At 39.7% G+C, this 20423-nt stretch overlaps 1 protein-coding gene across 1 annotated transcript in view; it reads left to right on the top strand.

Moving 5' to 3' along the window:
• The window catches only part of LOC126470339 (transforming growth factor-beta receptor-associated protein 1-like), a 176046-nt gene extending 159147 nt beyond the window's left edge, over positions 1-16899 (top strand). The window contains exons 13-15 of the mRNA XM_050098127.1: positions 15348-15510; positions 15667-15773; positions 16313-16899. Coding sequence (XP_049954084.1) covers positions 15348-15510; positions 15667-15773; positions 16313-16457 — 415 coding nt within the window. The 3' untranslated portion in view covers positions 16458-16899. The remainder of the gene's footprint in view (positions 1-15347; positions 15511-15666; positions 15774-16312) is intronic.
• Positions 16900-20423: the final 3524 nt, after the last annotated feature.

Below are 20423 nucleotides of genomic sequence, written 5' to 3'. Positions count from 1 at the left end.
AATAGGGGATTTAGATCCGCTTACCGATTTTACATATGACCAAAACTTTTTAGGGTTCTTGTTTAGATTGTTTGCCAATGTTTTATGTTCGAATTCGTTGAATGCTTCTCTCATTGCTCTCTTTACGCTCTTTTTCGCTTCGTTCAGCTTTTCCTTATCAGCTATGATTCGACTACTCTTAAACCTATGATGAAGCTTTCTTTGTTTCCGTAGTACCTTTCGTACATGATTCTTATACCACGGTGGATCTTTCCCCTCGCTTTGGACCTTAGTCGGTACGAACTTATCTAAGGCGTACTGGACGATGTTTCTGAATTTTTTCCATTTTTGTTCCACATCCTCTTCCTCAGAAATGAACGTTTGATGGTGGTCACTCAGATATTCTGCGATTTGTGCCCTATCACTCTTGTTAAGCAAATATATTTTCCTTCCTTTCTTGGCATTTCTTATTACACTTGTAGTCATTGATGCAACCATTGACTTATGATCACTGATACCCTCTTCTACATTCACGGAGTCGAAAAGTTCCGGTCTATTTGTTGCTATGAGGTCTAAAACGTTAGCTTCACGAGTTGGTTCTCTAACTATCTGCTCGAAGTAATTCTCGGACAAGGCAGTCAGGATAATGTCACAAGAGTCTCTGTCCCTGGCTCCAGTTCTGATTGTGTGACTATCCCATTCTATACCTGGTAGATTGAAGTCTCCCCCTATTACAATAGTATGATCACGAAACTTCTTCACGACGTTCTGCAGGTTCTCTCTGAGGCGCTCAACTACTACGGTTGCTGATGCAGGTGGTCTATAGAAGCATCCGACTATCATATCTGACCCACCTTTGATACTTAACCCAGATTATTTCACATTCGCATTCGCTAATAACTTCACTGGATATTATTGAATTCTTTACTGCTATAAATACTCCTCCACCATTGGCGTTTATCCTATCCTTGCGGTATATATTCCATTCTGTGTCTAGGATTTCGTTACTGTTCACTTCCGGTTTTAACCAACTTTCCGTTCCTAATACTATATGCGCACTATTTCCTTCAATAAGAGATACTAATTCAGGAACCTTGCCCTGGATACTCCTGCAGTTTACCAATATTATGTTAACTTTTCCTGTTTTTGGTCTCTGAGGACGGACGTTCTTTATCAACGATGATAATGTCCTCTCTGGTAAGCCGTCAGGTATTTTATCGTTTCGCCCAAGGGGGGATCCATCTAACCTAAAAAACCCCCGTGTGCACGCCACACGTACTCTGCTACCCTAGTAGCTGCTTCCGGTGTGTAGTGCACGCCTGACCTGTCTAGGGGGGCCCTACAGTTCTCCACCCAATAACGGAGGTCGATGAATTTGCAACCATTATAGTCGCAGAGTCGTCTGAGCCTCTGGTTTAGACCCTCCACACGGCTCCAAACCAGAGGACCGCGATCGACTCTGGGCACTATGCTGCAGATATTAAGCTCAGCTTGCACTCCGCGTGCGATGCTGGTTGTCTTCACCAAATCAGCCAGCCGCCGGAAGGAACCAAGGATGGCCTCAGAACCCAAGCGGCAGGCGTCATTCGTTCCGACATGTGCTACTATCTGCAGCCGGTCACACCCAGTGCGTTCAATAGCTGCCGGAAGGGCCTCCTCCACATTACGGACGAGACCCCCCGGCAAGCACACAGAGTGCACACTGGCATTCTTCCCCGACCTACCCGCTATTTTCCTGAGGGGCTCCATAACCCGCCTAACGTTGGAGCTCCCTATAACTAATAGGCCCGCCCTCTGTGACTGTCGGGACCTTGCCGGAGAATCGGCCACTGGCCCAACAGGCGAGGCATCCTGTGGTGGCTCGGAAACGATGTCATCACCACTAGGAAGCACCCCGTACCTGTTGGAAAGGGGTAAGGCAGCTGCCACGCGGCCAGATCCCACCTTCGCCTTTCGGCAAGGCACGCGCAAGCCCACCACTGTCCGCCATTCACCCTGGAGTGATGGCTGACCGGTAAGATGCTCACTGCCGGAAGACGCAGCGACATCAGGGGTTCCATGTGATTCCAAGGCCACCGAAGTAGGCATAGGTCTCACCACAGTTGCCCCAACGCCACTACGAGCCGACGCCTGCGCCTCGAGCTCGATGAGCCTAACAGACAAAGCCTCCACCTGCCCCCGAAGAGTGGCCAATTCTCCTTGCGTCCGCTCACAACAACCACAGTCCCTACACATGACTATGTTTACCCTACTCTATACGGTGACAAATTCCCAAGATAATCTTCTGATGAGCTACTCTGATAATCAAGAAACACTCACTGAAATACGAGACGCGAAAACTACGCTAGGTTTTCCCAGAAAAACTATTTAAAAGCTAAGCGCAGCAAATAAGTACAAAAACGCTTTATACAAACAGTACTCGCTGCTGCTGGTGCTCTCGCTCTGGCTGTCACAAGACAACTGCTGATTCAAGTGACTAGTGGCTAACGGCCGCGAAACAAACAAAAGACGGTTTAGGGCGCTTTCTGTTCTAAACGATCAAGAAAACACTAAGAAATCTAACACGAAAACTACGTAAAGTTTTATTAAGAACTGTTAGTTACTATGCAGAGCAGATAAACACAAATAGAATCCCTTCCTTAGTGGAAGGTCGTAAACAAAATGCAAAATAAACGCTTTATACAAACAGTACTCGCTGCTGCTGGTGCTCTCGCTCTGGCTGTCACAAGACATCTGCAGCGAATTGACGCATGGTGCAGGGAAAGGCAATTGAATCTCAATGTAGACAAGTGTAATGTGCTGCGAATACACAGAAAGATAGATCCTTTATCATTTAGCTACAAAATAGCAGGTCAGCAACTGGAAGCAGTTAATACCATAAATTATCTGGGAGTACGCATTAGGAGTGATTTAAAATGGAATGATCATATAATGTTGATCGTCGGTAAAGCAGATGCCAGACTGAGATTCATTGGAAGAATCCTAAGGAAATGCAATCCGAAAACAAAGGAAGTAGGTTACAGTACACTTGTTCGCCCACTGCTTGAATACTGCTCAGCAGTGTGGGATCCGTATAGATAGGGTTGATAGAAGAGATAGAGAAGATCCAACGGAGAGCAGCACGCTTCGTTACAGGATCATTTAGTAATCGCGAAAGCGTTACGGAGATGATAGATAAACTCCAGTGGAAGACTCTGCAGGAGAGACGCTCAGTACCTCGGTACGGGCTTTTGTCAAAGTTTCGAGAACATACCTTCACGGAAGAGTCAAGCAGTATATTGCTCCCTCCTACGTATATCTCGCGAAGAGACCATGAGGATAAAATCAGAGAGATTAGAGCCCACACAGAGGCATACCGACAATCCTTCTTTCCACGAACAATACGAGACTGGAATAGAAGGGAGAACCGATAGAGGTACTCAAGGTACCCTCTGCCACACACCGTCAGGTGGCTTGCGGAGTATGGATGTAGATGTAGATGTAGATGTATTGACCGTCTAGGCATGGTTGAACTACAGACAACACGAGCCATGTTCCACATGACTGGAACTGATCAGCTGTTGGATCCCCTCCGTCTAGTAGGCACTGCTCATGCATGGTTGTTTACATGTTTGGGTGGGTTTAGTGACATCTCTGAACAGTCAAGGGGACTGTCTCTGTGATACAGTATCCACAGTCAACATCTATCTTCAGGAGTTCTGGGAACTGGGGTGATGCAAAACTTTTTTTTTATGTGTGTATAATCAGTCTGAAACCTTCTGTTGTCTCTAGGTCTATTCCATGTGTACAACCATCTTTCATGATTCTTAAACAAAGTGTTAGCTATAATTAAGTTATGATCTGTGCAAAATTCTACCAGGCGGCTTCCTGTTTTATTCCTTTCCTCCAGTCTGTATTCACCTACTATTTTTCCTCCTCTTCCTTTTCCTACTAATGAATTCCAGTCCCTCATGACTGTTAAACATTCATCTCCTTTAACTATCTGAATAATTTGTTTTATTTCAGCATCTATTTCTTCAATGTCTTCATCATCCGTGGATCTAGTTGGCATATAAACTTGTACTTCAGGGGTGGGTGTGGCCTTCATGTCTATTTTGGCTATAATAATGCGTTCAGTATGTTGTTCATAATAGCTTATCCACAGTCCCTTTTTTTATTCATTATGAAACCTATTCCTGCATTACCCCTATTTGATTTTGTATATATAACCCTGTATTCACCTGACCAGAAGCCCTGTTCCTCCTGTCACTGAAATTCACTAACTGCCACTATATCTGGCTTTAAACCATCCATTTCCCTGTTAAATTTCCTAATCTACCTACTTGATTAAGGGATCTAACATTTCACACTCTGATCTGTAGAATGTTGGTTTTGGTTCTCCTGATAACAATGTCCTCCTGGGTATTCCCTGCTCATAGATCTGAATGAGGGAGCATTTTATCTCCAGAATATTTTACCCAAAATGATGCCATAATAATTTAACCATACAGTAGAGCTGTATGCCCTCAGGGAAAAATTATGACTGTAGATTTCCCGTGCTTTCAGCTGTTTGCAGTACCAGCACAGCACAGTTTGTTTGATGTTATAAGGCCAGATCAGTCAGTCATCCAGACTGTTTGCCCCTGCAATTACTGAAAAGCCTGCTGCCTCTCTTCAGGAACCACATGTTTGTCTAGCCTCTCAACAGATACTCCTCCATTGTGGTTGCACCTATGGTACAGCTATCTGTATTGTTGAGACACGCAAGCCTCTCCACCAGTGGCGAGGTCCCTGGTTTATGTTGATTAAAAATATTTCCTACGTCTGGTATCGGGCACTGCAGAGTTTGAATGCCCGTCAGAGGAGATAGATTTAGTCATTATGGGCACCACAACCACACAGTGCTGTGCTCACATGGTGAGAGCACCACTGTCTCGCCACATGAATAAAGCAGCTGGTAGCACTCCATGCCGCTGGTATTTAGGCAGCTGCACAATTACAGCTCATCAGTTCAGTGCTTGTGCTTGGTATTGTTGGTTCTATCTACGCTGTACTGGGATTGCTTTATAGTTACTTTGTTGGTCACCTGGTTACTTTCTTTGGTCACATTTTGGATTTCTCTCTCCACTGTCTGGGCCTTGTAATCATTGTTGTGGTGAAGGCTCCACGTAGCACCTCATTGTAATCTGTGTTGCTTGACCTTGTTCTTGTCCTGATCTGTTGTTTTGACTGCAATCTCTCTCTTGTGTTTCACTCACCTTCTGTTAGTTTGGTTTACTCTCCTGCCTGGCAGCTTCCTCCATTTCTTCATTTCTTACGGAATTCACACACACACACACACACACACACACACACACACACACACACACACACACACCAATACCAATATCCAGCTACCCACGGATATAGCATTGGCAATCTGGAAAAAGGATGTTATTTAGTAACATGGATGCCCAACTGGTTTGCCTTCTGGAGCAACAGCAAAGTTAATTCTGCAACAGCAGCTTCTGGTGAACAAACTCTGAGTACACAAGGCTCAATTGCACCAGGTCTGAGCGCCTTTTGCCACTGGCTCCCCAAAACATCTTCTGTCATTTCCACCTTTCAGTGATGATAAAGGAGCACTGGGACCCTCTGGTGCCATCACCTTCAGCAATGTCATGATGGACACCACGACCACTCTCACCATCCAGTATGTTTCTGCCTGTACGTGTTTGTTTAAGGGGGGGAGGGATCTGCTATCGGGCGCGGCGGATTTTGAATGCCTCTCAGAGGGCGACGATTTAGATGGTCGTTAGGGGCCACCATGCCCACACAGCGCTGTGCTCATAGAGTGAGAGCGCCACCATGTTGCCACATGAATACGGTGGCCAATAGTGTTCAGTGTGGTCAGTATACATGCAGCCACCCAGTGCATGGCTGGTCAGTTCAGTGCCCATGCTAGAAATTGTTGGTTCTTTCTTTGCTGTACTAGGATTGCTTGATAATTACCTCACTTGTTACCTGGTTACTCTTTTTAGTTGCATTTCGGATTTCTCTCTCCACTGCTCTGCTCCTTGTCATCATCATTGTGGTGGAGGCTTCACGTAGCACCTTGTTGTTGTCTAGATTGTTTGTCCTTGTCCTTATCTCTGTCCTGGTCTATTGCTTTGCCCACAGTCTCACTGTCGTGTTTTGCTTGCCTATGGTTAGTCTGGATATCTTTATCACAGGCACGTCTCCAGCCTGGTGGCTTCCTCCATTTCTTCAGGAGCTCCAACATGTGCACCGATATCCAGCTACTTGCAGATGTAGTAATTATTGTTTTTTTATACTGTTATTTTATTTGGTAAGGCATGAGTCATGAGACCTCATTTTATGTCAAGCCATATGTGATCGTAATTGCATTGGACATTGCATATATGATATTAATTGTAATTTAAAGCAAATGTGGCAGTACACTGTTATATGATGAAATGTAAGAATAAAAATATTAATTAATTAAAAGAGCCAAAATATAATTATAATGGCAAAAAGGTTATTACGTTTAAAGTTACATTGTCCATAGTGCACTAGTTACATCGAAAGAGAGAAAAAGTTAATACAAAGAACAAAGTAATATGTGGACAAAAGTATTACATAAAGATACAGAAAAAAGGACGCAAGAGGGTAATATAGAGAGCAGAAAGAAAGTAATAAAAGAAGAAAATGGTACGTAGGAGGAAAAAATAAAATCACACCTGTAAATACTGGACAAAAAGCGGATATTAGTATCTTTAAGTAAGAGATTATTATTTTTGCACATGGTCTTGTGTATTCCTAAATGTGTCAAATTTGCCACAATGTTAAGTATGAAGTAATTTCTGTTTATATGTCCCACCATTTCATTATTTCAACTGAGGAAAATGGCACAGCTGTTGAGTCACTGCACTTCCATTTCGAGGGGGTAGAGTTCAAATCTCCAACCAACCACATTTTTAAATTTTTTCTAAGTTCCTATAGGAAAATTATTTGAGATTGGCACATTAGTCATACTTCTTAACTTAATATGGATTCTGGTACTGCTTCTTACCATTAAATGGAGTGTAATATGACAAATCATTGGCAGTACTACAAGAAGTAATGTAATATAAGCCTCAGTTTTTGTGTGTAGGTAGCTGTTTTATGTAAAGGATTATCAGTTTAGTTATAGAAATGTGAAGGTTTTACTATATATACATAACAGCTGGATGTAAACTGGAAAATCTGAAACTTTTCTGCTAATTAAGATTTTTTTACAATAAATTTAAATGTTCTAGAATGTGGGCATCCCCTTCTTGAATAACATAAACGGACTAACAACAAAGAAGTTAGCTGTTGGCCTAGCTTAACTTTGTTTGCAGCTTGTGGTCTAGTGGTTAGCGTTGCAGCCTCTGGATCACAGGGTCCCAGGTTCGATTCCGAGCTGGGTTGGGGATTTTCTCTGCCTGGCGACTGGGTGTTTGTGTTGTCCTCAGCATATCATCATCATCATCATCATCATCATTTGTTATAGTGGCTAGATTGGACTGTGTAAAAATTGGGACTTTGTACAGGCACTTGATGACTGCCCCACAAAGCAAACATTATAGTCTAGCTTAACTTCACTAGTTCTTCACTCATTTCATCTATTGAAAAGTTCACAATTATACTGAGACCTGTACAACATTATTCGTGAGTTAGTGAATGTGGGTTTTGTATCCTTGATAATCAAAGGAATTGCTTGCCCCAAGGGCAGGAGGCTGTAGCTGAGAAGGGTTGGATTTTGCATGCTATTTGATAATGGTCAAAAGTCAATAGTGATGTATGATATGAGTAAAGAGGTATCCCTAGGCTTGTGTTTCAGTAAAACTGAAGATGATTGATAAATGAACTTAATTTACATGATGTATACATAGCAGATAAAGTTGCTAATATACAGGTGAAATAATAGAGCAGTAACAGTGGTCTGTGCAATTTAGAAAATAATATGCTTCAAAGATGACTTAAGTTCACAGAATACTGTTTTATCTGTCTGTAAGGTGGTTCTTGAACTACTTTGGCTTGCTGGTGTCAAAGACTGAGCTTGTTAATCTTTAAAGAACCATGTTTTAAAGTTGACAACATCCTGTACATATGATTGCTGTTACAAAAACCTGATTGAGACTTACCTTAAAAGTTTAAGATGCTCAGGTGGTCCACCAACTGCCCTTGAACAGTATGGATCAAAACTTTGAACAGAACAGCTAGAATACTCATTTTGCTGTCAGTTGTAGAGCCGGTGCTCATCTCACTTGCACAGAATAAATATAAATGTATTTGCCATGGAGAGTTGTGAACTTATAACGAAGTTATTGAACAATTAGTCAAATACAATTTTGAAAGCAGCACACTGTTATGCAGTAACGGGAGGTGCCACCAAGAAATGTTAAGAGTACCTCAGCCACACATCAGTAGCCATGCAACCCATTGCTGAGATAAACAGTGCTTCACTGCCATAGGCCAGCAGTTTAGCTCACGCCAAGGATGCCAGACAGTTATGCATAGGGTTGGATTATTGACAGTGACTTGGTTGTTGTTTAGGGCTCTGATGAATTGTATACTTGAATTTGTTGTGCATTTTCATTGTGGATGTTGGTTGTGGACTGGATGGAATAATTGGCTGGCATTGAAAGACAGATCAGTCATTGTTAAGAAATCAACTAGAGGTGGAATTGTGTATGTATGAATTTGTAATGGTCAAAATACAAAATTGTTGACAAGTTGCTTCGAACTCTGTTGTGCAATAGAAGTTCCAGAGTGCATCACCATGGATCCAGTTTTTGCGGTATCTTGAGAAGAAGGGGAAACATTTTGAGAAGCAAGAGAAACAGTTGGAGAAGATAAGTGAATGTTGCCAGTACCAAACTGCACATTTTCCAAAAACAGCACCAAGAGCAACTACACACATTACTGCCATTCCTGCAACAGCACCAACTATTACAAGTGTTCCCCAGAAGTTTGTCCATGCAACCAACAGAGCTACCACCATTATTCAGATCCTTCCTGGAAGATAAGGAGGACTGGGACAGTTATGAGAAATGGCTTCCTCACCATCTTCAAGGGTACCAGGTACTGGACCCATAAGCTCAAAAATCTCTCTTTCTTACTCCATTCTCAAAATCTACAGCTCATACGGAATTTCTCTCCACTCATCAATCTGTTAGTGCTGACATTTGATAAAATTTTTAACCTTTTGTGTAGTCATTACCATGTTCAGACCCATATGGTGGCTTCCTGCTTGCAACTATATTCCTGACACAGAAATAAATTCTTTTGTCCATACATCATCAATCTAAAAGGATTAAGTCAGGTTGTGATTTAACATGTGATGGCTATTAGAAATCTTAAGCAGGTTCTCTTAAATAGGACATTGTTGTCCAGATTTGCTCATGACCCAGAGATTTGGTGAAATACACTTAAGCTTTCTATCCCCTGATTAGCAGAAGTCCTCCAGACTACTCCTGCTTTTGAAATGGTGCACTTGGTCAACTTGCATCTACCAGAGTGTCCCAGTCCATATGAAGTTACTGGCATTCAACTGACACCTTGCATGCCAGCACAACCCCAGTCACATGTCCCCAGTTGTCAACAGTTTTCTCTCTTTACAGGCAACAAACATGAACCACTGTCTGATGGACATGGCAGTTAAGGAAATACTATTGTACTTCCCAGCATTGGAGTGTGTATCCAGTTTTTCCAGATCTTTTTCTAGGACCACCGCAAATCCCAATGCTCATACTGCATCAAAACCTGCCTAGGTTGACATGGTGGAAGCTTGTAAAGGTAAACCACGAGCCCATGACGTTGACATGCCAGTGGATGTCCATGCTATTACACCAATGATGTGTCCAGAATCAGATACTCCTGTGCAATTTTTTTTTTCTGCAACTTGAAATTAACAAGCAGCAGGTGCATTTCCAGAGTGATACAGGTGCAGTCATTTCTCTCATTAATCTCAAGATGTAGAATGGCATGGTTTGCTCACTACAGTGGTACGCACCTCTTAAGCTTGTTGCATATCACAAACAAACCATTGTCATGCAAGGCATGATTGTTGCACAAGTGACATACCAAAAGGTCCGAGGCCCCTTGGATCTGATACTTATTGAGACCCCAGCAGCTGCAGATATGTTTGGACTAGATGCATTTTTGCTCTTTGGTTTCTATATCTCGGACCTTATTAACTTGGTGTCTGACATCATTCCATAAAAAAAATATTTAGGAGAGCTGTTGAAAATATGCATTCCTTTTTGAATCTTGGTTGGGCTCCACTAATGATGCCCTAGCCCTAAATTGGAGATTACTGTGAATTTGAGAAAAAACACACAATAATCTCCAAATTTCTTTCTGTGGGAGCAGAACTCTTCAAGCTTAAACCTATTCTTAAAGCTGAACTTTACCGCTTCCAGGCATTTGAAGTAATTGAATCCATCACCGCTAGCCCTTGGGCTACACTTGTCATGGTGATAAGGTCAGAAAAACTTTGGGTGGATTGCACCTATGTGGGGATTTTAAGGCCACCATTAATATTCAAGCCATCATCAATTCGTGTCATATCCTGTGGCATGAGGAGCTGCATCCAAAGCTGGAATCGGGGAAATACTTTACTATGGTACAGGCAGATGCTTACCTACAACTTCTGCTGGACTTAACGTCTCATCTTATTGTTCTGAGTGCACCTTTTGAATTATGTCACTATAAGCACCTTCTTTCTGAAACAAATTATCAGAGACATTCAAAAAATCTTCACGTTATGTTTTTTATTTATTTATTTTTATCTGCAGGCTGCTGTCTTTCACTGTAACCTGCAACTCTCTCTCTCTCTCTCTCTCTCTCTCTCTCTCTCTCTCTCTCTCTCTCTCTGTGTGTGTGTGTGTGTGTGTGTGTGTGTGTGTGTGTGTGTGTGTGTGCGTTGGGTGGAGTGGGGGTTACAAAACTGCATTGAATACCTGGACAATTTCCTCATGAAATAAGTCATTACACTGACAGGTCATCATGTCATCATCTCAGTGCTGTGGACCATATAAAATGATCTACCAGCTCTTTACGGCTGCAGTCCATTTTGGAGAAGGTTAAGTTTTCTGACAAATTGATCCCCAGCGCAGCTCAGATTGCATACCCATTAAATCAACTTCAATGAAGAGAAGTTAATTTTGAGTGGCTTGCAGTGTGTAAGCAAACTTTCCAAGCACCGAAATAAGGCCGTGGACTCTGCTGTGCTTAGTACATTTCATGGCAAATCACCCAGCTATGACTGCAGTGGGTATGTCAGAGTACAGCATCAGTTCTATTATTTTTCATTGCTGTGTAAATGACATGGGACATCCAATCACATTCATCTCCAAAACTTTAATAGAGGCACAACACAAATGAACTTAGATTGAGAGAGTCACTTGGTATAATGTTTGCTGTCACTAAGTTTTGGCAGTAAATTAGTGGCCCCTGTTTTCAATGCTTCACAGACCCCAAAGCTGTTGTGATGACTTTTGGTCTATGCAACAACCTATCTGAATGCGCGGGTCAGAGATTGCAACATTGGGCCTTATATTTAAGCATCTACTACTAAAAGACTCACTATCACAGTACTGAACAGTATGCAAATGCAGACATATTATTTTTCCTTCCATGTGGGTCCTATGCATCATTCAATGAGAAAGAGATCTTGTACCTCTGCATAAAAGAGTAATTCTGATAAATCCATGATGATTTTCTACATGCTGCAACAACAGGTGCCAAAGCAGTACAGGCTTTACCCCTTTGTATCAACAGTTTTAATCTCTGTACGGCATGGGTGGTTTGCATGCGTGCTATTGTCAGCATCTGCACATCCATTCTTCACCAATCAACACCATTTTTGAAGGCTTTATAGCATTCCCCTTTTCACCACAGAAATAGAAATTATGTGTGTAATGGTTCCTACTGTGCCCCAGCAGAAAGTTTTGCAGCTATTAAATCCATCCCACTGTGACACTGTGCATACTGGTCCGCTGCCATCTATGATGATTTGGAAGTCATAGTTCACAACTGGCCCCAGTGCACTACACATGAGGCCACACTGCTGCCTCAGTGTTTTGCACCATGGTGCTACAAATTCAGCCATGGAAATGTTATCTGTCTGAACTTTGCTGGAGCATTCTTCAAACACATGACTGATCATCACTGAAGCTATTTCAAATTTTCCATGTGTAATCCCAATGTTGTCTACAACCATTGAAGCTATATTGAAGGTGCTAGTCAAAATACTCCTCCATTGAAGCTCTTCCCAAAGTCATCATCTCAGACAATGGACCATAATTTACTTCAAAGAAATTCCAGGAAATCTACCAACACAGTGGCGTTCCATCCTCAAAGTAATGGGGAGGCTGAAGATATCATCATCATCATCATCATCATCATCATCATCATTGTTGTCTTCATGGGTTGGGCCTTTTGACCTGTTTCGCCTCAGAACTGTTCATGCCATCTTTTTAATAGATGTTCAGTGCTCCTCTTGCCAGTTGGGTTATGTTGTGTTGCCAATTTAGTTATTCTATCATTAGACATATGTTTGGCACAGTCTTTCCAGTTCAGATGATATTTTTCAGTTATGTTTGTAACATTTAGTTCTTCTCTAATAATGGCATTTCTTTTATGGTCCAGCAATGAATATCCTGCTACAAAACACAGGAACTTCATTGCTGATAATTCGATTCATCGCAGTTGATTAGATGTTAGGTTCTAACATTCACTGCCATACAGAAGCAAAGGCTATGCTGTTTCTGGAAAGAGTTTAATGTTTGTTTATATTTTGATGTACATTGTATAGTTCCACAAAAATGTCTGAATCTGGCCAGTTTGAGCTCTGCGTTATCTGAGTTGGGAAGTTTTAAAGCTGCATCATAAATATTTAAATCCTATTACTTGTTCAGTTATTTTTGCATCTATAACAATTTTGGCTCTTGTGAGTTTCAGTTCTTGAAATTGCATCACTTTTGTTCCATCTGTTGATTTTCTCTGTCAGTATTTAGCAGCAATTTGACTCAATTTGTCTACTGAAATTTGAACCTTTCTTCAGATTTTCCAATTATAATCAAATCATCAGCAAATAGCATCATCATACAACTAAAATTATCACTTCTTAATGTTTTATTTAATCAATGTAAACATTAAAAAGAGTGGAGGACAGTGGGTGGCCTTGTCTGACTTCTTGATTGATATTGGCAGATTCTGTCCCATTTTGGACAGTATGGATCATTATTATTATTATTATTATTATTATTATATAATGACTGAATTGCTGTAATCAGATATGCTGCAACTCCCAATTTCTTAAGTGATTTCCATAGCATTTACCTTGTCAAACATCTTTTCATAGTCAGTAAAAACATGGTAAGTCGGCAATCTAAATTCCAAACATTTTTATTGGCTGAGATCCAGCAACCGTACGTTATTTTGTTACAGGATGTGTATATAGCCATGTTAGTTGCACAAAATTTTTGTCAAAATATTGCTTGTTACTATTCTGATGAAGAGTGCCCTATGCAGTCAAAACCGTGGTCAGTTTGACAAAAATTTTGTGCAACTGATGTGGCTATATATACATCCTGTAGCAATCTAAATTCCCTTATTTTCTCAGTTACTTGTGCCAAAGTGAAAGGACAACCAACACATGATTTACCTGTTCTAAAAACATGTTGCACCTCTAACATATGCACTTCGATTATTGGTACAGATCTCTTGTTTATAATTTCAGCATACAGTTTGTGGCAGGAATTTAGCAGACTTATTCCTTGGTAATTTATGCATTGTAATTTATTGCCTTTCTTGTAAATAGGGCATACCAAAGCTTCATTCCATTCGTTTGGCATATGTCCGTTCAGCCAGCAAACGTTCATAAAATTTAAGAGTCTATGCTTTGGATGATCAGATCCATATATAATCAGCTCCATGTTTATACTATAACTGCCAGTTGACTTTTTTTTTTTATCACATTTTGCAGCTCTTCCATTGTTATCAGATATTATCAGAGCCAGTTGACTTTTTCTGTTTCGTTTGTTTGACCACATTTTGTAGTTCTTCCATTGTTACCAGATCTACAGAGTTGATAGTATTGGTGGTTATTTCTGCCTCTCCTTCATTATCAGTCCATAGACATCTGAAGTATTTTAACTATTCCTTTTTGGATATAAAATTTAATATTAAAGTATCTCATTCTTGTTTATTCAAGTGCTTCATAATTTTGAGAGGTATGTTTTGTCTTCCTTGAATGTTGTGTTTTATATCACTCACATATCAATCCAAAGTCAGAGGGTTCTTATGATGGGCAACAGAGTGATTATGTAAAGGCTCCATTTTTACTGATTGGGCTACAGAACCTTAAAAAGGAATATTCTGATGGAATATGAAGATAGCTGAGAGAAACCACAGAAAATGTTTCCCAGAAGTGAGGTGATTGTGTACTGTGGTTAGGTTAACTGAGTTGGTCACGTGAGAGAGAGAGAGAGAGAGAGAGAGAGAGAGAGAGAGAGAGAGACTCATGTCTCGTGATGGCAAAATTATAGTTTCATGAATTATGTGTGTTGAGTGCACTTTGCAATAATCACAGCAAGTGGAGGTAATTTTCTTCATGTCTGTATTATTCAATAAACTCTCCACATCCCAGGAATCGTGCCAACTAGCACACCTGTAAGGGAACTCTGCTAGTTGGGTGCTGTTTAGCACTGCCAGACATCTATATTAAATACTCCACATGACTTAGTGACCACTGCTTGACATCACTGAACATTCTATTTCCCTGGGAGTAAGCCCAGATTGTGAGTATGGTACAAACCTCAATTTTAAAACATAATCCAACTAAAAGTGAGTTACATACCAATGGGTGTGGATGGGTGTTGAACGCTTGCCCTGGTATGTGGAGCTCTGTTTGAGTTAACATGTATACCCCTAGATGATCTTGGGACTGAGATGGATTCTTTTAAATTTTCTGTCACAATCACGTGTGCCGCTGGTGAGTGAAAACTACAAAACCAACTAGAGAATGCGTCAATAAAAATTTTGCTCATAAAAGTGGCATAATTTTTCTTGTAGAGTAAAATTAAGTGATATTGTGGAGTTAAAAAGTAAGGTAGTTCTATTTGGGTAAAAAATGAAGTTGATGTCTTTATCTTGGTGATTAATAAGGTTAAAGCATATTGATCATCAATATATAAGCCTTTTGTGACCTCAACAAGATAGCAAAAGTTTATTAGAACCTTTGCTATACCAAATGATATTTGCGATGAAAATGTTAGGTTACTCAGTCTGTAGACGGAGTATTAGTATGTCATGCATTCTATTAAAATTTGCCGTTGAACTCATAATCCACTTACCTTTTTATAATCTAATGCTTTTAGGTCTCCAAAGAGGGAAGAATTTGCAGTTAATGCAATAGAATTGTTGTGTACAAGAGCTGTCGACTTCGATGCTACCCAGGTTTTACAGACAATCCCATCTGCATGGTCTATTGCTGGTGTTGAAATGTTTCTTACATCCAGCATAAGAGGTTCTATGCACAAGGTTAGTTCTCTCTCTCTCTCTCTCTCTCTCTCTCTCTCTCTCTCTCTCTCTCTCTCTCTCTGTCTGTGTGTGTGTGTGTGTGTGTGTGTGTGTGTGTGTGTGTGTGTGTGGTTTTATTTCAAAAGCAAACTAAAAATATTTTGTTTTTCCTTCTAGTATCGCATGAGAAAGGTGGAATCATCACTAGCACGTGGTGAAAATTTATGTAAAGCATTTGCAAGATATGATGTAGAACGAACATCATGTGTATTGCAGGAGACAAGGTGAGTAATAATATTTCCTGAAATGCTAAAAAATATACATTTACTTGACTTTGCATCATCATAAATTTTAATTGCAGTATACTTGTTACTTATTAGCCAACCAATGTACTACTTTATTTCATATTGTGTAAACCATAATTATTAGACAACTTTGATCATGCAGTAGAACAACAAAATATTTAGAAATTTCAAAGGATGGCAGAGATGCATTTAATATTCACATACATAAATATCTGTAGCCCTAATTTTACACCCCTCCTTGAACCCTGTGTTTACGTCATAAAACTGTTGTGGAATTACTCTACACTGAAGTACCATATGTCAACGGATGGATATTAGTTTTGGTTCCCCCTAATGTAACTCCTCTTTTGTGTGTTACAAAGTACTGTTGTGATTATAAATGCCACAGATTACAGTGAATAGAGGCTTTTAGTTAAGTAGATATGAACCAAAGCCCTTGCATAAAATTTGTACAAAAAATTAAGTTATTGATATTGTTATTTCTTACAACTCAGAGTAACAAATACTTTGTTTTGCAGTTACTGTTGTGTGTGTAAGAAACCATTCACAGACAGTACTTTTGCGAGACATCCAGACAGTGTTCTTACTCACATTTCATGTGATAGAAAAGATAATGATAGTTCTATCACAAGCAAGCATCATAATATCCTCGAAAGCAGATGACTTCTGTGTGTGTTAGAAGTCCTGCAGTAAGCATACCTAGTCAATGCAACTGTATATGTCAAGATGTTTTTGTAAGTATCCTCTGTAATTGTACCAGAGCTGTTATTCAAGATGCACTTTATATCTTATACTATTACTGCATTTTCATCTGTTAATACAGTGTTAGTACATACACTGCATCTACTGCTATGAAAATGAAAAGTCGTAGTACTTTATATGTAGGAGATTTGATGATGGGTAAAGTGATAATTGAGAAACACAATTCACCCTACTGTAAATGTGAATTTTTGTTTGTTTATGTTGACAGAAATGTTGTTGTTATAAGAGGCTTCTCTTAGTTTATTCATTGGTTTCTGTGGACTTAAGAGATGTGCTCATCTGCCAGCAAGATGTCATTTCATTTTATGAGTTAATATATTTCTGATATATTTGTTTAACTGGACTTCAGCATTAGCTTATTTTATTTTTTGAAAAAAAATAGTATTTTTGAATGTGGGATGATCTATTAATACATAGACTCCTGTAACCATTATGTAACTGGGAAGGCTGCACGCCAGGCAATCTGAACATTGAGATATGTTACAGTTTTCTTTGTTTCTTGTGGTGAAGATAGGTATGTTGCAAATTGAGTATATTATCTTTTCCAGTATTACTGGAATATGTTTTGCTCAAGTGTTTTGGATTATGGGATGTAACTTTGGACAAGAGAAGTGGGCTTTTGATGTTTTTTGTCTCATAATGGCAAAAAGCCATTAATTGGCACTTTCTTCAGAGTAAAATTGTTATTTTAAATGTGACATAATTGGTACAAAAAAATGTATGGACATTTTATTAGAAGCTTGTGATTTCCACCATAGATTCTCAGTAAGCTCACCAGACAAAAACATTAATCACCTAGTGTGTCAAAGTCAACATGTGAAAAGTCGTCCTCTAAAGAAAGTGTACCACAGCACAATGTCTTAGAGGTTTACCAGTATGTAGCAGACATACTAATCTATATGGGATTCACATCAGACTTGCAGCCAAAATACTATCATGGTGCACTGGGACTGATCGTCGTAAAATGAAATCATGGTGAACTGGGACTGATTGGTTGTGTTCTGGTTTGAGGCTAGAAATCTTTGCAATGAGCTGGAAGTATGTGCAGGACATCAACACAAATCCTTCTCAACCTTTTTGTGAACAAACACACTGTGTGAAGTCACCATGTATGAACATTTGAAACATTGTTTTGAGCAAGAGGCCTTTGCTCTCTTCCACCAACAGTGTTGCTTCTTTTGCAGTGGGTGAAGATATAGCAACAAAGATGTGGAGGACTGCAATTGTATCTGTTCAAATGAATCACTCTTTTGCCTATATCTCAACTTGACATTGTGTTCATTACAACTCAAGAGTAGCCTGTGTCTGCTACATATTGGTAAACCTGTATGACACTGCTCAGTAAGCTAAAATGTTTCTTTCTAGATATCTTGAAACAGAATTACAACACAAAGCTCCCAGACAACCAGGTTTTCTTGTTTGTACATTATCTTAATGAGGACTGCAAAGTTTGATTCACAGTGGACGTCAGGTCATATAATAAAATGTCATGTCAGAACATACCTAATGTATATCAAATGGAGTCAATCACACCAACCTCTCAGGTTTTCATGGTTTGATTGATTGGTGGTGTGCTTCTAGACATTTAGCTGAGTTATTTTATGTACAATAAATAAACATGTCAGAAAACCTAATAAACAGGGATGGAGATTTCAGTTTAAATAAAGTTTGGGGTCAGGAACTCAATTTATTAAGATCTCACCATGTGTCACATCAGCTGTAGCTGGGAAATGCTGAGATAATGTGCATTTCACAGAACACATGAGCAGGCTCTGAAAAACAAAAGAGCATCAGAGGGTTTAGTGGGCAACATTAACAAACTCGGCTGTAAACAGCCACATGAGACCAACGAAAGTTCAGTCTGGTTGGAGTCCATGCTGTGAGTACACCCAACAGCACAATTCGAAGCACCTGGTTGTCGAAATATTGCACATAAACTGGAAACAACAACTTGGCTGAACACCCAGAAGCACAACATTAATTAACACCAACTGTCAATATAATGGAAAGGGATGCCAACAGCTGAAACTTCATGATTCTGTAGAATAATGTCTTTATATTGTTGGGACAGTGGATCACATGACTCCTTGGTTCTTTGCCTAGATCTGATGTTAACCTATTTTCACTGCACTTACGTATGTGAAATCTCCATTATTTCATTCACACTTGCACAGTAAATATGTATTGCCATAACTAGTTTAGACTATGTATGTCAACTTAAAATAGGCCCAAAACCAAAGGAAGTCTATGGTAAACATGTATCATTTACGACATCTTGGGTTGTCGGGTGTTCTGCCGGATATCAGCGTCGTACTTGCAAGAATACAACAATGCTCAGAAGATAATACAGTACACTGAGAATCCCAGAGAGCATCCCAGAGTGCAAAGAAGAACTCAGAGAGCATCCCAGAGTGCACCGGAGAACCCAGAAAGCATCCCAGAGTGACCCAGGGAGCTACAACACTAAGAAGAATCGCTTCTCGGCTTTTGGCAAGATCAGTGTGTAGTTGTGTACTAACAATAGAAATCATAATCTAAATTATAATTAGATAAGCAGTCTCGGGTCGCACCTGATGAAGGTCACGAGCTACGTGACCAAAATATCGTGCAAGTACGATGCTGATATCCGGCAGAACACCCGACAACTCAGGATGTCATTAGATCTCCGGGAAAGCCTGAAGAGTTACATGTATCATTTAGATTTTTACTGTTTTATAATGGAACCTGATGTGTAACTTTGTGCTTTTATGCAGTATTGGAAAACTAGTATTGTGTGTTACTATACATGTAAGTTTCCTGAAACAGCACTAAGTAGCAGTAATAGGAGGTTCTCTTTTTATGAATATTAGCCCCATATGGGTGAAGAGTAGCCTTATCTGTCAGTTGGTGTGAAGCAGAAGTAGTATGAAGACATTTGTGATTATGAGAGACATGGTGTATAAGCTGGAAAGCACATTAGTTGTGATTTGAGGTACACATTTATTTATGTTGTTTCCTGAGACTTCCTTTATCTCTAGGGGTATAAGAAGACATTGTATTTATAGTGAAAACAAGTTTAACATAAACTACCACTTGCTATGTTCTTTCTTTGCCAATCATAGCAAACATGAACAAGCACTTACTTATATTAAGATGTGGATTTTGTACTTCTTAAACTTTGCTTGCCCCCACCTCTCCACAGCCCTTGGACACATGTTTTATGAGGAGTGAATGTTTTTTTCTAATAGATAGTCCTAATTATTGAAAAAGGAATCTTATTTAGATTTTACTATACATAGCCTATTAAAAAGTCCACCTATGTCTAAATAAAATCATAAATAAACATCCTGCAAAGCGATCTTCATCACAGTGTTTTAGCACTAACAGACAGAAGGGAAAATAATGTAAAACAAGCCTATATTTGACTGTTAGAAGAAAATAAGATGCAAAGGATAAAGTAAAAGGATACTGTTATGAACACTTGTATAAATTTTCACAGTTAATATTTTAGGGTTGATGTCTCACCGTGTTTTTAAGACCTATTCTGTTGGTTTCAGTCCCCTAAAGTGTGTAGAATTTATCACATAAGCTTTGTCGAAAACATTCATTGTAAGTTTTGTTTAGTCTTAGGTTGGTTGACTTCTGGGAGGGGCTTTGTTTTGTCTTACATAAATGTGACTGCTATCATTTAGGCTAGTTACTTAATTCTGAGACTATCTCATGACTTTTCAGAAGGTGGATAGTTCTCCATAACCTAAATTTCACTGTTCAGAACTGGGCTATGTGGCATGATGCTGATATTTTGTGCAGTGTGAACGAAATTGCCATTTGAGGGCTGTTGTCATTATGTAATATGACATCCATTGTGAACAACCTGAAAGTTACCAG

Source organism: Schistocerca serialis, chromosome 3, assembly GCF_023864345.2.
Source record: "Schistocerca serialis cubense isolate TAMUIC-IGC-003099 chromosome 3, iqSchSeri2.2, whole genome shotgun sequence".
Classification (NCBI taxonomy): Eukaryota; Metazoa; Arthropoda; class Insecta; order Orthoptera; family Acrididae; genus Schistocerca; species Schistocerca serialis.
The sequence above is the reverse complement of the archived record's forward strand: the minus strand, read 5'-3'. Positions and strand labels throughout refer to the sequence as shown.